Source organism: Homalodisca vitripennis, unplaced genomic scaffold (genome assembly GCF_021130785.1).
Source record: "Homalodisca vitripennis isolate AUS2020 unplaced genomic scaffold, UT_GWSS_2.1 ScUCBcl_2360;HRSCAF=7038, whole genome shotgun sequence".
NCBI lineage: Eukaryota > Metazoa > Arthropoda > Insecta > Hemiptera > Cicadellidae > Homalodisca > Homalodisca vitripennis.
The window spans coordinates 1-13,171 of record NW_025778526.1 but is presented as its reverse complement, the minus strand read 5'-3'; the positions used below and the strand labels follow the sequence as shown (position 1 = coordinate 13,171).

General features: G+C 35.6%; 1 protein-coding gene across 1 annotated transcript in view; it reads left to right on the top strand.

The window, feature by feature from the left end:
* The window catches only part of LOC124372039 (neuroligin-1-like), a 69,051-nt gene extending 57,382 nt beyond the window's left edge, over positions 1-11,669 (top strand). The window contains exons 5-10 of the mRNA XM_046830403.1: positions 697-794; positions 1,635-1,918; positions 6,438-6,684; positions 7,506-7,569; positions 9,862-10,086; positions 11,560-11,669. Of these exons, the coding sequence (XP_046686359.1) occupies positions 697-794; positions 1,635-1,918; positions 6,438-6,684; positions 7,506-7,569; positions 9,862-10,086; positions 11,560-11,669 (1,028 nt within the window). The remainder of the gene's footprint in view (positions 1-696; positions 795-1,634; positions 1,919-6,437; positions 6,685-7,505; positions 7,570-9,861; positions 10,087-11,559) is intronic.
* The last annotated feature ends 1,502 nt before the right edge of the window (positions 11,670-13,171 follow it).

The following is a 13,171-nucleotide window of genomic DNA, read 5'->3' as shown; positions in this document are numbered from 1 at the left end:
GATTCAATCGAAATAAATAAATGCAATTTGAATCTACTTGTGTTTTGACTAATGTAAATTAGATTACCATAATTAAATCTTGTTTTGTGTTTTCATTTTAGTATATTTGGATGAGCATCCACTGATAAATTAAATAAATAGCTATAAAAATAAACTGATTTATTAAAAACCACGTTTATGAAGTTTTATAACAAAATTATCAATTTGCCCAAGATTATCGATTAGTAGAAGTATTCTCTGGACACAAATTATGACACCTAATACCAAAAATGATTAATTTGTATGTTCTAAAACCACGTTTATGAAGTTTTACAACAAAATTATCAATTTGCCCAAGATTATCGATTAGTAGAAGTATTCTCTGGACACTAAAACGTTTATGAAGTTTTACAACAAAATTATCAATTTGCCCAAGATTATTGATTAGTAGAAGTATTCTCTGGACACTAAAATTATGACACCTAATACCAAAAATGGTTAATTTGTATGTTCTATACGCGAATTGATGAAATTAAGGTGATAATTTTACAGCTCCATATGGATTTAAAACTGTTTTAGTGAAAAGAGGGACACTGTTGTGATAGGTGTATTTTTTATAGCAAAACATTAGAAAAAGGAGTTTAAGTCCTTAGAGATACTTGTATGTAATAAATACCCGATCAGATAGAACTGACCAGAAAATACACTATGTTTTAGGCCTCTTTCATCGAGTGACTCTATTGTCAGGGTCAATGCTGAGCCCTTGGGCGGTGGCTTCATCGCCCCACTCTGTTCATCTCCAGGTCACCGAGCAAGTACGTTTATATCTATAATATTGCTCTTAATAAATATACACTGAGTACATTTAGCATTATAAGACCTGAATTATAATATCTGACTTCTCAAGTTACAAGAAGATTTAGCTATAAACACGTGTTACATTTTGTGTTACATTTACGTGTCTTATACATTTTATTTTGGACTGGTCCTATTCTCTTTATTGATACTCTTTCTTAAGACCATAGCAACTCTGTATTGTTCATTCGATCATCATGATTTTCACCCTTAGTAAAATAATCTGTAAGGGGTAGTCTGAAGAGTTAGCTAGTAAAGCTGTAGAGAGTCCTGGAAACTCTTTCACAAACACTATATAGCTAAAATGTTTATATTTAACTTGGATTTCAGATTACAGACAATTTAACTGCACTAATTAATGTCTACAAACTTCGTGTGAAAATGTATTTATTTATTATTATATTTATGTTACAAAAACAATGATTTCTTTCTTAATACCAAATAACAGGTAATGTAATAAATCGCTTTTAAAAGTGAGAAGATAATCTAATTTTTCTCGACTAATTAAATGCATAATAATTTAAAAACTAATCCACATAAGAATGATGAACAAAATTGTATTTAAATATCATCCAAATTATTGTTTAAACTCTCTTATCAATGCACCCTAAAATTTCAGCACCTCTTAAAACGTCAACGCTATTTTGTACGTATAGTATTATTTTGAAACTGTCACTTGAGATTTTCAAAAATATGAGAATGAAATTTATTGATGAAAAACAAAATTTTATGTAATAAATTCTATTGTTGTGCTGAATGTTATGGTTGTTTTAACAATGAAAGTTCCCTGTCACGTGTAGGTCGGTTGTGCCACACCAAACTCTGCCTCAGACCACGTTCTTCACTGCCTCCAGGAGTTGCCACTCAAGTCTCTGATGGAAGTAAAGTTAGAAGATCGCAGGTTTCTTACACAGTTTGGCCCCTGGTTCTCACTCAACCCCTCGCTGGAGATCGAGCGTGCCGGTGACACCTTCGTCGACCGTCAAATGCTACTGGGCCTCACTTCTATTGAGAGCTTCCGTGAACTCGCCGCCCAGCAAATAGAAACTGGCCTTCATCCCGACGAAAAGGACGAGATTTTGAGGTTTGTTTCTTTCAACATAGATACGTTTTCAAAACCCATAGTCTCCAAAATTGTTTCAGATCAATTTTATTTATTTTTTAAACTTTATATTTACAATAGGTAGCCTACACAATAACAGGATTATGGTAATTTGGAATCGCCATATGTTACAAAAATAGAACACTGAGTTTGAAGAACTGGAAGATACTCTTCCCCGCAACTGTCCAAATCTAATTCATAAGGATAAGTATAAATCAGATTATTTTAAATCAATTGAAGTTGGTCTCAGTCAATAATGACAAAATAAACAGATTGGCTAAGACCAATTCACGATTATGCACCGGCTGTGCTGTCTATGATTTTACTCTGCTAAAGGTCTCTTTGGTAGGACCACATTGATATACTATCAGACAACACATTCAAGGCTAAAACCTAGGACTCTTTACGAAATATATTAAACGCAAATTCTATCTACAGGCTATGAAAAGCATACATTTACATTACTCTGCTCTAAACATTTTATAAAACGAGTTTGGAAAACGAAAATAGATGAATGTGTGAAACTTGTTCACAGCAGTCACATTTTGAATGGTTCACTAGTATATTCATGTTAGGAGTAATACTAATGATGGAAAAATCAACTTTGCCTTGCGGTTAGAAAATATATTTTGAGCCTTTAAGAAGATCAATGAAAGAAGGAGTCTCTGGCGAAAGCAGGAAAAAATAAATGTGTCAATCGTGACCTGAAAGACTTTTAAAGTTCAGAGTCATATATTCCTGTTATAATAACTATAGAAATGTATTATATTTCATACGCATTGGTAAATAGTTGCAGGTATTATTTAAAAGTAAGAAGTTTTTGAAATGAGTTATGAGGTTGTTATGAGTTACCAGCCTACAAATTCTTAGTGTAGGCGCAACGGATGTGGGTTTCTGAATATTTATCGTTTTTTTCGAATCAACAGCTGATATGTGTCAGCTGTTCACATATTCTGGCATAGATGCAGAACTAGACCTGTATGTTTTTGTCTGTTTAGAGGACATTATTGTAATTTGAAACGTATTAGTAGTTTTAGGAAATGTATTTTAATTGACGAGAAAGGAGAACCTCACTTTATAAAAAGAATAATGTGAATTATACAAACTATAACTCAGGTAAGTATCTGTGGTTGATTAATGAGGATAACATAAATCCCAGAGTGAAATGAAGATAGTGTAGTAGATATCTGGAAAATAAGAAAACATTAATATATTAATAGGACTATCTCGCGGTATTGCTAGTTCATTCATGATTTGCTAAGCTATTACGTATTCTTACGATAAACTATGTTTAGAAAGAACAAAAACCAAGTCCCTTAAAATTAAGAGAACAGGAAGAGGTCGAGGACACGAAGACCACATCAATAATCCAATTCTTACTTTTGATGACGAAGACTGTTCCGAGTGAAGAAACAGACATAGGAGAAGTAGTCATTACGTGTGCACGTAAAACTATAACAACGATTCTTCTGCGAGGGAGAATGAATGTGTGAATCGGTCCATACAAAATTTAAATTATGCTTATAGAACATACTCGTTAAATATAATAACCTACCAGCTATCGTTCCTGCAAAATGTAAAACACACGAAAGGACGAATAGTGAGATACGCACTACAACATCAGGTTTATAGCTTTTATCATAGTCAACGAATGGAAATTTCGAAACGACGTTTCTGTAAGGTTTTCTTTATTAAACCAAGATATTGTAGAGATTACAACTTACTACTGTAAAGAAAACAAAAAAATTCCTTCAGATGGTTTGAGGAAATGAATAAAAAGGCAGAAAACCAAAACGATGATTAACCTTCGAGGACATTCAAACATATACCTAACTAAAAAATGTATCGATTGGTCATTTATTAAGATATGTAAAATTGTGGAAGAGAGAGCGGTTCCAATGAAGAATGCAAGGAATTTCAGTGCGGTATAATAACCCTGCTTTGGCAGGATACCTTGGAGGTCACGAGGTGTGTGCTGTAATATAAATTCGTTCTTAATGATCTAAAATGATGTAATACGAGCTAATAATATATCTCAATTTCGTGGATACAAACGTGGATAGTTCAAACTTTCTTCATTCATGAGAACTCTTAGAAACAATAAGGATTTGGGAAATGTTTGTATCAGATCGCACCCTGTTGTACTATGCCACCGAAGGTCAGCGACGTGTCTTCCATCACATCTGGAGTTCCATAGTGTCAATTCTTATGACAGATCTCTAGACGTGTCTTAAGACAGGTTGCTGGGACTCGAGATGCCAGACGAGAGCCACCTCGTTGCTGCGTTGATCGCAGCGGTAAGTAGGCGACACTCAAGCTCGGCCTGGTTATGGCCGAGTAGATGAAGGTTTATAGTCTGTCTCTAGCGATCAAGAAGAGAGAGATAGTGCTCTTTACGAAGATGAGAATTCCTAACGTTTTCCACTTTAAAATTCGCATTGGCCAACTGGAGACCAAACCTGCTGCCAAGTGCCTCGGAGTGATGATTGACAACTAGCTTTCCTTCAGCGAGCGATACAGTGCACCGCCGACAAAGCCGCAGGCTCATGCCAGCTTCCTTGCAAACGCAGCTTGTTGATGTCATCAGTCAATGTGTCCTTTTATACGGAGCTGTGGTCTGGGCCAACGTCTTGGAGAAACATGTTTAGCGAAACCGGCTCTGAGTCCAGCAACGAGGAGCCCTCCGGGTCGCATTAGCTTACTGCACGGTTTCCGAACCAGCACTGATGGTGTCGTCACCATCTACCATCTAGCGATGGAGAGACAAACATTTTATCGACTAAAGATCAAATTGGGTAGAGATACTTTTGCCAAAGAAGAGCGCACCCCCAGCTTTAACCGCTGGAAACGCGATTGGGAAGCCGAGACTGATATTGCGGACACGGCACAGCACACCGAATGCGGCAGATGGCATGTGCGGCGGGCTTCTCTCTCTGCTGAGAACGGCTTCTCGGTCACTCCCGAGAACATCTTTGGAGCTATGCACCAGAGAGATGACACCTGGAACTGTCATCTCCAGGTTGTGTATGTCCAGTCTGTACTTCGGGCGAAAAAGGTCGACCTCGATGGGCCTTAACTCTCTGATTCCCTCGACAAGGAAAGCTCTATTGGTGTAACTTCACAGGCCTAGTCAGAAGTAATATGGTGAACAGTTCCAGGCTATTATCCTTGGTGACGAGGGGTTTTTTTAGAGGTAGTCCGTTGGACAACGAGCCTGCGAGGGTCCGGCGCTATTGAGGGGACAACGAGCCTCTCAGTGTGCGCAAAAATCATTTTAACCTCCTCCCAACAAAAAAACTTTTTATCACTCATTACTTATTGCCAAATATTTCTAACTATTTTTTAGCTACGTTAAGTAATTATAAATTTCCAAAATAGTCATACCGTGGGAATTTAAATAAATAATAATTTACCTATGGTTTGAGAAAATCTGGGCAATAATTTCCAGGTAAATGAATGTCTGCAATGACCAGATTTCATTGGACTCTGAATTTCCCTATAAAATGTATACGATCGCAAAATATAGCTAGAAATATTGTCGGTATCTCATTCTGGTAAACGTAATTGTGACAACACAGTATCAGCTGCTATTGTCTGCTGCGGTCAAACCGAGCTGAATAGCAGTGGATTCGACCTGTTGATGATTGAGTCTGGTCATTGAGTTTGGTATGACCCACATAACAGTATTTGGTTAGTGAATTACGAGCTTTGTAAGACAGATTTTACATAGTTTCGACATTAGAGACACATTTATTACAAAATGCAGTGTATTATAGGTGAATAGGAATGAGAACTGGTGGTAAACTAAACATTCGCATTAAACCTGTACGATATTCAAGTATTCTTCACGTATAAGACTCTGGTTAGACTAAATTAAAATTTTTTTTGGTACGTATTTGACCTTGAATCCTAGGTCCATTATTGTAACTAAACTTACATGTACAGATATAAATAATAAGATGAATATAAACACATCCTGGCATTATATCTTTATAAAAGTTAAAAAAAAATACGTTGAGAACTGTTTTTTTTATCACTATTATGTCAAAAACTATTAACAAACAGAACAAAACCGATTATATTTGGAAAAATATAACAACTTTGGCAAACACTAAGTAAGTTTATCAGAAGTAAATTAACCATACTGTATTGCCACTCAGTTATATATTAATCATAATTGTATACTAGTTACAGATATTACACATCTTAAAAGTGTTTTTTAAAAATATAGCATCACTGATCATTGTTGTAGGATATATTTTAATCCTACAACACAATGATCAATGATGCCGTGATTACTATGTTGTAAGTATCCGTCATTTTAAACTGGTGTCGAATAACGGTATTTGGGTATAATATATTGTTGCAGGATGTTCGTTAACAATGTGTACTCTCATCACTTAAATGAGATCTTCTCGGTAATATCTTGTTGCAGGATGTTCATTAACAACGTGTACTCTCATCACTTAAAGGAGATCTTTTTGGTAATATCTTGTTGCAGGATGTTCGTTAACAACGTGTACTCTCATCACTTAAAGGAGATCTTCTCGGCTGTGAGGAATGAGTACTCGGAGTGGAACGAGACAGCGGACACTCCACTCATAGTTCGGGACTCACTCCTGTTGGCTCTCAGTGATGGACTCACGGCGGCACCCCTTGTGAAGCTGGCCTACCTCCACTCCAGACGTGGTTCCACCACATATCTGTTCCACCTGTCCCACCAGGTGGACAAGGACCTTCGCTCTTTGGTGAGGAACACTTTGTATTTTTAACATGGAGAAATCCATTATATTTATAACACATCATTATCAGATTTAAAACTAAAATGAAGTTTTATAACTCTAATCTATAAAAGTGCAGAATGCCTTGTTTATATTTCTCCACTGATTTATTGCAATACAGAACCATACAAGAGTGCGAGTGTCTTGTGTAAACACACACTTAATATAAACTTCAGTTGAGAACATCGCTGAGTTTTAAATTACATCCAAGATTCAAGATTCAAGATCTTTATTCGTAAATGAAAAATACATTTTTACATTACACGTCAAATACTAAAAACTATATCTAACCTAACAAATCTCTTACACAGTAAAAACATTTATCAAGAAAGTGTGTCTTTAGTTTGTTTTTAAATAAACGTAGATTTTGCTCATTTTTAATATTCAATGGCAATGCATTGAAAGCTTTTGCACCAAAGTGGTATGGACCCCTCTCAAATGCGCTGGTACTATGTGCAGCCACAGATATCAGCTCTCTTGATCTGGTCGGATACTGATGGTAGTATCCATTGCTTAAAAAGCTTTGGATTGCCCTTAACAAAAGAGCATAGCTCGTACCCCACCAGACCCGCCAGAGTAAGTATTTTTAATTCACTAAAAAGGGGTTTACTAGTCTCTAATCTCCTACGTCCTGAGATGATTCGCAAACACCATTTCTGGAGGACAAATAATCTATTGAAATTTACTACGCTGGATGGACTCCAGAACATTAACCCGTACCTCAATATCGATTGAACGTGAGAAAAATATACTGTTCGTAGAAAATCTTGGCTACAGACCTTGGCTAGATGGTTGAGAGCAGATACCATGGTTCTAAGCCTTTTGCTGACATGTTCCACATGGCCGCTCCATGTGAGCCTATTATCGATATATAAACCCAGAAATTTAACTGAGATTTCTTGCTTGGCTTCCTCGCTTCCTAGTTTGATAAGACCCTGAATATTAAACTGGTTTGTGTTCCCTAGATGAAACTGGATGATATTAGTTTTGCTGATGTTTAATGTAAGTTTATTTAAATTGAACCACTGATTTAAACTTTGCAACTAGATGTTTGAATTCGATATAGCCAAATGTGGGGATTTATTGGAAACAAGAAAAGAACAATTATCAGCAAACATCGTAACTTTGAGGTATGTTGAAATTTTTGGAAGATCATTTACATAAATGAGAAATAATACAGGACCAAGAATAGAGCCTTGAGGAACACCACAAGTAATGGTTCTATATGATGAGGAAACTTTATTTTGGCCATCAACGGTTTGATTCCTATCAGACAAATACGACTTCATGAATTGAAAAGGGTGACCTCTAACTCCATATTTTTCTAGTTTTCCAAGGAGAATATTATGATCAACGGAATCAAACGCTTTGCTTAAATCACAGAAAACACCAAGGGAATGAAGTCTATTGTCTAAAGAAAGCGATAGTTCGTTTATAAAATTGAAGATGGCTGATGTAGTGGATTTCCCTTGGCGGAAGCCATGCTGCTAAGTAGAGAGAATGTTGTTGATTTCTAGGAAAGCCACAAGTTTTGACAGACTATTGATTCAAGAATTGTTGAGAAGGACGATAGAATTGAAATCGGTCTATAGTTTTCAGGTAGTTGTTTACTGTGAGATTTGTAGACTGGAATGATTTTACTGATTTTTAAGAGGTTTGGAAATATACCTGAAGATAAACTGGAATTACAAATGTGAGAGAATACTACACTTATAGAAGGAAACATTTTCTTTAACACTGTGCAAGGAATCTCATCCACTCCAGCAGCATTTGCACTCCTCAGCCGCCTCACCGCTGTCTCAACCTCTGAAACTGACACCTCGGTAAGAAACAGAATTTCTTATTCGTTTTGTCATTGAAACTTAGTTCAATATTTTCCTTATTTTTTTGTGGTTTCAATTTCAAGGTATCATTGACTGTTTTCCAAATTCATTCTGAACGATTTTTTGAATCTATGATTCGGTTATGATGAAAAGATCGCTTTGCCTTGTCAAACTCAATTTTGTACTCACGTTTCCTCTCATTAATTGTTTGTTCAATTTCAGGTGTCCGTGATAAGGAGAGTAAAAAACGAATGTTCTCATAGTCACGTTTTAAATCCGGAGTTATTCATCTCTGTGGCTGTTTCTTTCTAACATTGATTTTTTTGTTTTAAGCGGGAAAGCTATATCAAAATACAAAATTTTTTATTTGTGTCAGTAGCATTATAAACTTTGTCCCATCTCTCCGCCTGCAATAAATTTGTAAATGTAGCAAAAGCATTGTCAGTATAGTAACGTTTTTTTATTTGAATGTGCTTTTTAAATGGCACACCTGGTGAAATATTAAAATATACTACTTGAGCTCTATAGCCTGAAAAAGATATGTCTTGATTTTTTATCAGCAAGATTTGATTAGAGTTCATATTAGTCACAATATTGTCAATAATACTGCTACCAGTGGATGTTATTCTTGTGAAATCTTTTATAAGAGCTACAAATCTATATAAATGAAATATGCCATTAACAGTTACACACTCTTGATTAGTCAGATTGTGAAAGGGCATATTAAAATCTTCACATAAAATTGTGCTCTAACTAGAACACTCAAAATAAAGAAATAATTCATTTAGTCCATTTAAAAAAATTGAAAAATTACCGGTTGGAGGTCTGTAAATAACAACTACATTAATTCTAAGGAAAGAGATTGATACACATGTCAACTCTATATGAGATTCCACTCTCAAGCTTTTTACATTTTCTATGATTTCAGTGCACAGAAAAGATTTTGAAAAAATTGCAACGCCTCCACCTATATGGTTCCTTCTATTTTAAAAAGAAACTAATTTATAACTATGAAAAAAAGCATTATTTAAGTTATCATCATGTAACCATGTTTCAGAGATGCAAAGTATATCGGGATTCGTGTCGTCCAAAAAAACATTTATTTGATCAATTTTATTACAAATGCCCCGTGCATTGAAATGGATTAAGCTAAAATTTTCATTCTGCTTTTTATAAGGAATACATTTATTGTGAAGATGAAGTCAAATTTATATTGTCAAGTACAGATTGTCTAAAAAAGAATGAGAGTTTTTTGCATTATTAACCTAGTTACACAGTGAGTATTTTTTTGTTAGAGTAAGAGAGCTATTCACATGTACAGGGCTTAGGCCAAGAGGAGGAAAGTCCACAAGCGATTCTATTGACACCATAGCGGAAGAGTCGGAGACCATCGGCAGCGGCAGGTTGGTAGCGGGCGGTCCCACTGGGTCGGGGCCGGGGCAGGTCTCTATGCGGTCGAGATCCACAGTCTCTGTGCGGCAGGTGGTCGTGCTGGTAGATTTTGAAGCCTCAGCATTCAAGGATGGACAAAGTCCTGAAGATGAGTGTACAGAAGACTGGACTCGTGACTGGACAGTTTTAGCATTCGCACAGCTCAGAACCTTCTTTCCACGCTTGTTTAGATGGAGTCCGTGGCGTGTGTAGTGGTTTCTGTAGAGAATGCAGTTCAACTCGCCATACGTCAATCTGAGTTTACCCTTGTATTCTCGGATGAATTTTGCTATTGCCAGGTTAGCATAGAAGATTACATCGTTAAGATGGTTTAAATCATAACGATACGGAACACAGAAAGCTGACTAGGGTCATGGTCACTAATGTTGTTTGTTCCGGCTAACAATATTACAAAGTCATCTTTGCACAAGTCTTTGACAAAAGGTTTACCCTCAGAGATGATTTCCTTTAACTTAGCTCCCGGCTTAGAGTACACGAAAACATCATAATCTCCAACAAGGTCTTGAATGTAGGGATGTATATCCTTCCCCTGGCTGTCCGTCAACACTACGATTTTTTTACAGTGTTTTGGATCACATGTCTCACGTGTTACAGATGGTGGTGGGGCATTTTCAGATCGATGGACTTGCGCTTTGGTAGTAACCTTACAGTCCTGACGATCCTTTTGCGCTAGGGAATTTTCTCTGTCCAAAGAAGAAAACTGATTTGATGTTTCAAGTGTAAATCGTTTTGAGGGTCCATTTTGTTGTTTGAATGTTCTTCTTGGCGCTAGAAAGATCGACTTATTTTAAGAAGTTGCATTATTCTTGGAATTTTTTTTATTTCGTAGTTTAAACTTTATTTCCAATTTATTGTAGTGGGATTGTAATGTAACAATTTTTTTATTTATTGAGTCATTTTCTTGCTTCAAAACGTGCTTTTGATTCTTTAGATTGTCAACTTCTTCTTTCAATTTAGCAAGCTCAGTGTCAACCATCCCTTCCATTACTAAAGACTCTTCTAAATCTTGTTTTCGTTTCATCTTTCCATTTTCTAAACATCTTTTGAATTGACAGATTTCATAACTCATTTCTGTAAGGTTCCCTGTAAGGTCATTTTTTGCTTTTATTGTTGCATCAAGTCGATTTAATAAAGTCATTAGGTGGGGGATTAGATCTACTATGGCATCAGTTGTATATTTATCCAATATTGTATTCAATATTCTATACAGATGGACGGCTTGATAAATGACCTCTTCATTTAGTAAGTCTTCCTTCAGATTGAGGATTTCATCTTGGCCCCCTCGCATTAGGTTTCCCCGTACCCTACGAGTCATCATTTTCAAATGCAGTATTTTCTTGCGGCTGAAATTGCTGAGTATGTGACACTAACACTGGTGTGTAGTGCCAGGCAATATCATAACAGGTAATAAATTAGAATAATTGTTTAACTTGATTCTAGGCGGACTAGCTAATTCTGGGAAAGTGAAACTCCTTCAACCTTTGCCGCCGCTATCACCGCAGCGCAAGAAACAGCCTTAAATTCCCTGAGTAAAGTAAAAACGGAAGGCGTTCGTGTTAATTCACAGCGACGTTCCGCCTTGCACAGCAACAGGGGAAAATGAGGGTGAATCCTTTCCCCGCCGCTATCGCACCTGGACGCTCAGTGCGCATGCGTGAACTCAGACGACGCTACTGAACCGGACTCCTCAGACAGCGTTATCAATGTCTATTTAGAAACACGACTGACAGAGTTATTTAGGTGGAAAACTCACTTGCGTGCAGCACTGTGGACGTTTTCCCGGAAATGTCAAACACTAAAACCTTTTGCAGCAAAATTTTAAAATAGTGTTAATGTACTTGAAGTGTCACAAATTTAGATATTTTTATGGAGCGAAATATTTTCCTGTTGACCATTTGTTTACAGGTGTACCAGCCTCCTTACAAACATACATACATCTTACAAGCATTGCGATATTCAAATATTTTACCTTACTAATTTAAATGAAATGCCTTTCGTTCTTAAACTTGTTATATAAAGAAATGTTTTAAATAACTACATGGTTTATATTTAAGACATGTCGTAAAATGGCTATAATTCATGTTAAAAGCTATTTTTTATTTTAATATAAATAAGAGCTGATAGCAGAATAACTTTTATTAAACAAATATTGAAATTGTTTGGTATATTTTATGCAATATGTATAAATGGCCAGTCAAAAAATAAAAATAAATTCAGCAATCCATTGAGTTCCTTATTTTATTGTTTGGGAATTATCTTAAGTGCTCTTCCATTGGCATCTGAATTTGAGGTAATGATGTTTGACATAATCTGTATTCTCTTTTCGGAGTAGCTTACAACACTGTTCTTCACGCTGTTTTAAGTTCATTATGTATTTTTGGTCGAAGTATGCTAAGCTTCTTTTCCTGAATATGAAAAATGAGTTGCATAAAAATAATTGACTACTGAATAATGATAAAGCTTCACAAAATAGTACAACGTTTAATATATATCCATCGGAATGTGATTGTCACACTCTATAAAGATCAATCGTAATACTAATAACCAAATAGAAATAAAATAAAAAACGTTTTAAACAATGGGATAGCTTTTTTTACTAAATAATCTGCACTTTTATTCAGTTTGAAACACGCTATTTCAAATACAATTATTTTCATTACTTACTAAAAATCAATTATAAATTATTTAAATATTAATTTTATAACATAACTTAACAATAGATCGCATAGATCGTATTTACCTTTTATGGGCGCACCAACTAGAATGGTGAGAAAAGACTGTAAATTTACGACATTATATTTAATTTAATCGTATTTAAGAAAGTAAGTAACCGAATAAATGAATCCCAAAATTAAATAGATCCGTAGACACCTACCCTAAGTACAAAGTCACACAGGCTAGCTATTATGAAATACCACATTTGTATGATACAAAAACTCGACCCAGTTGATAGTGGCAAGATAACAATCGGCACTGATTTACTAACTTGTCACAACGCTTACTTAAGAAAGATAATCTCTGGAAAGTTTTACAAGCTGTTAAATCTCAAACGTTCCAAATTTTTGCAGCAAGCATGCGGGATTACATTTTGTTCTAAAATCTTATGGTCTGGAAATATTTTAAATATCAACGTTCAAATATTTTATTGAGTTTAAATTTTATCATTTGATTACACTAAG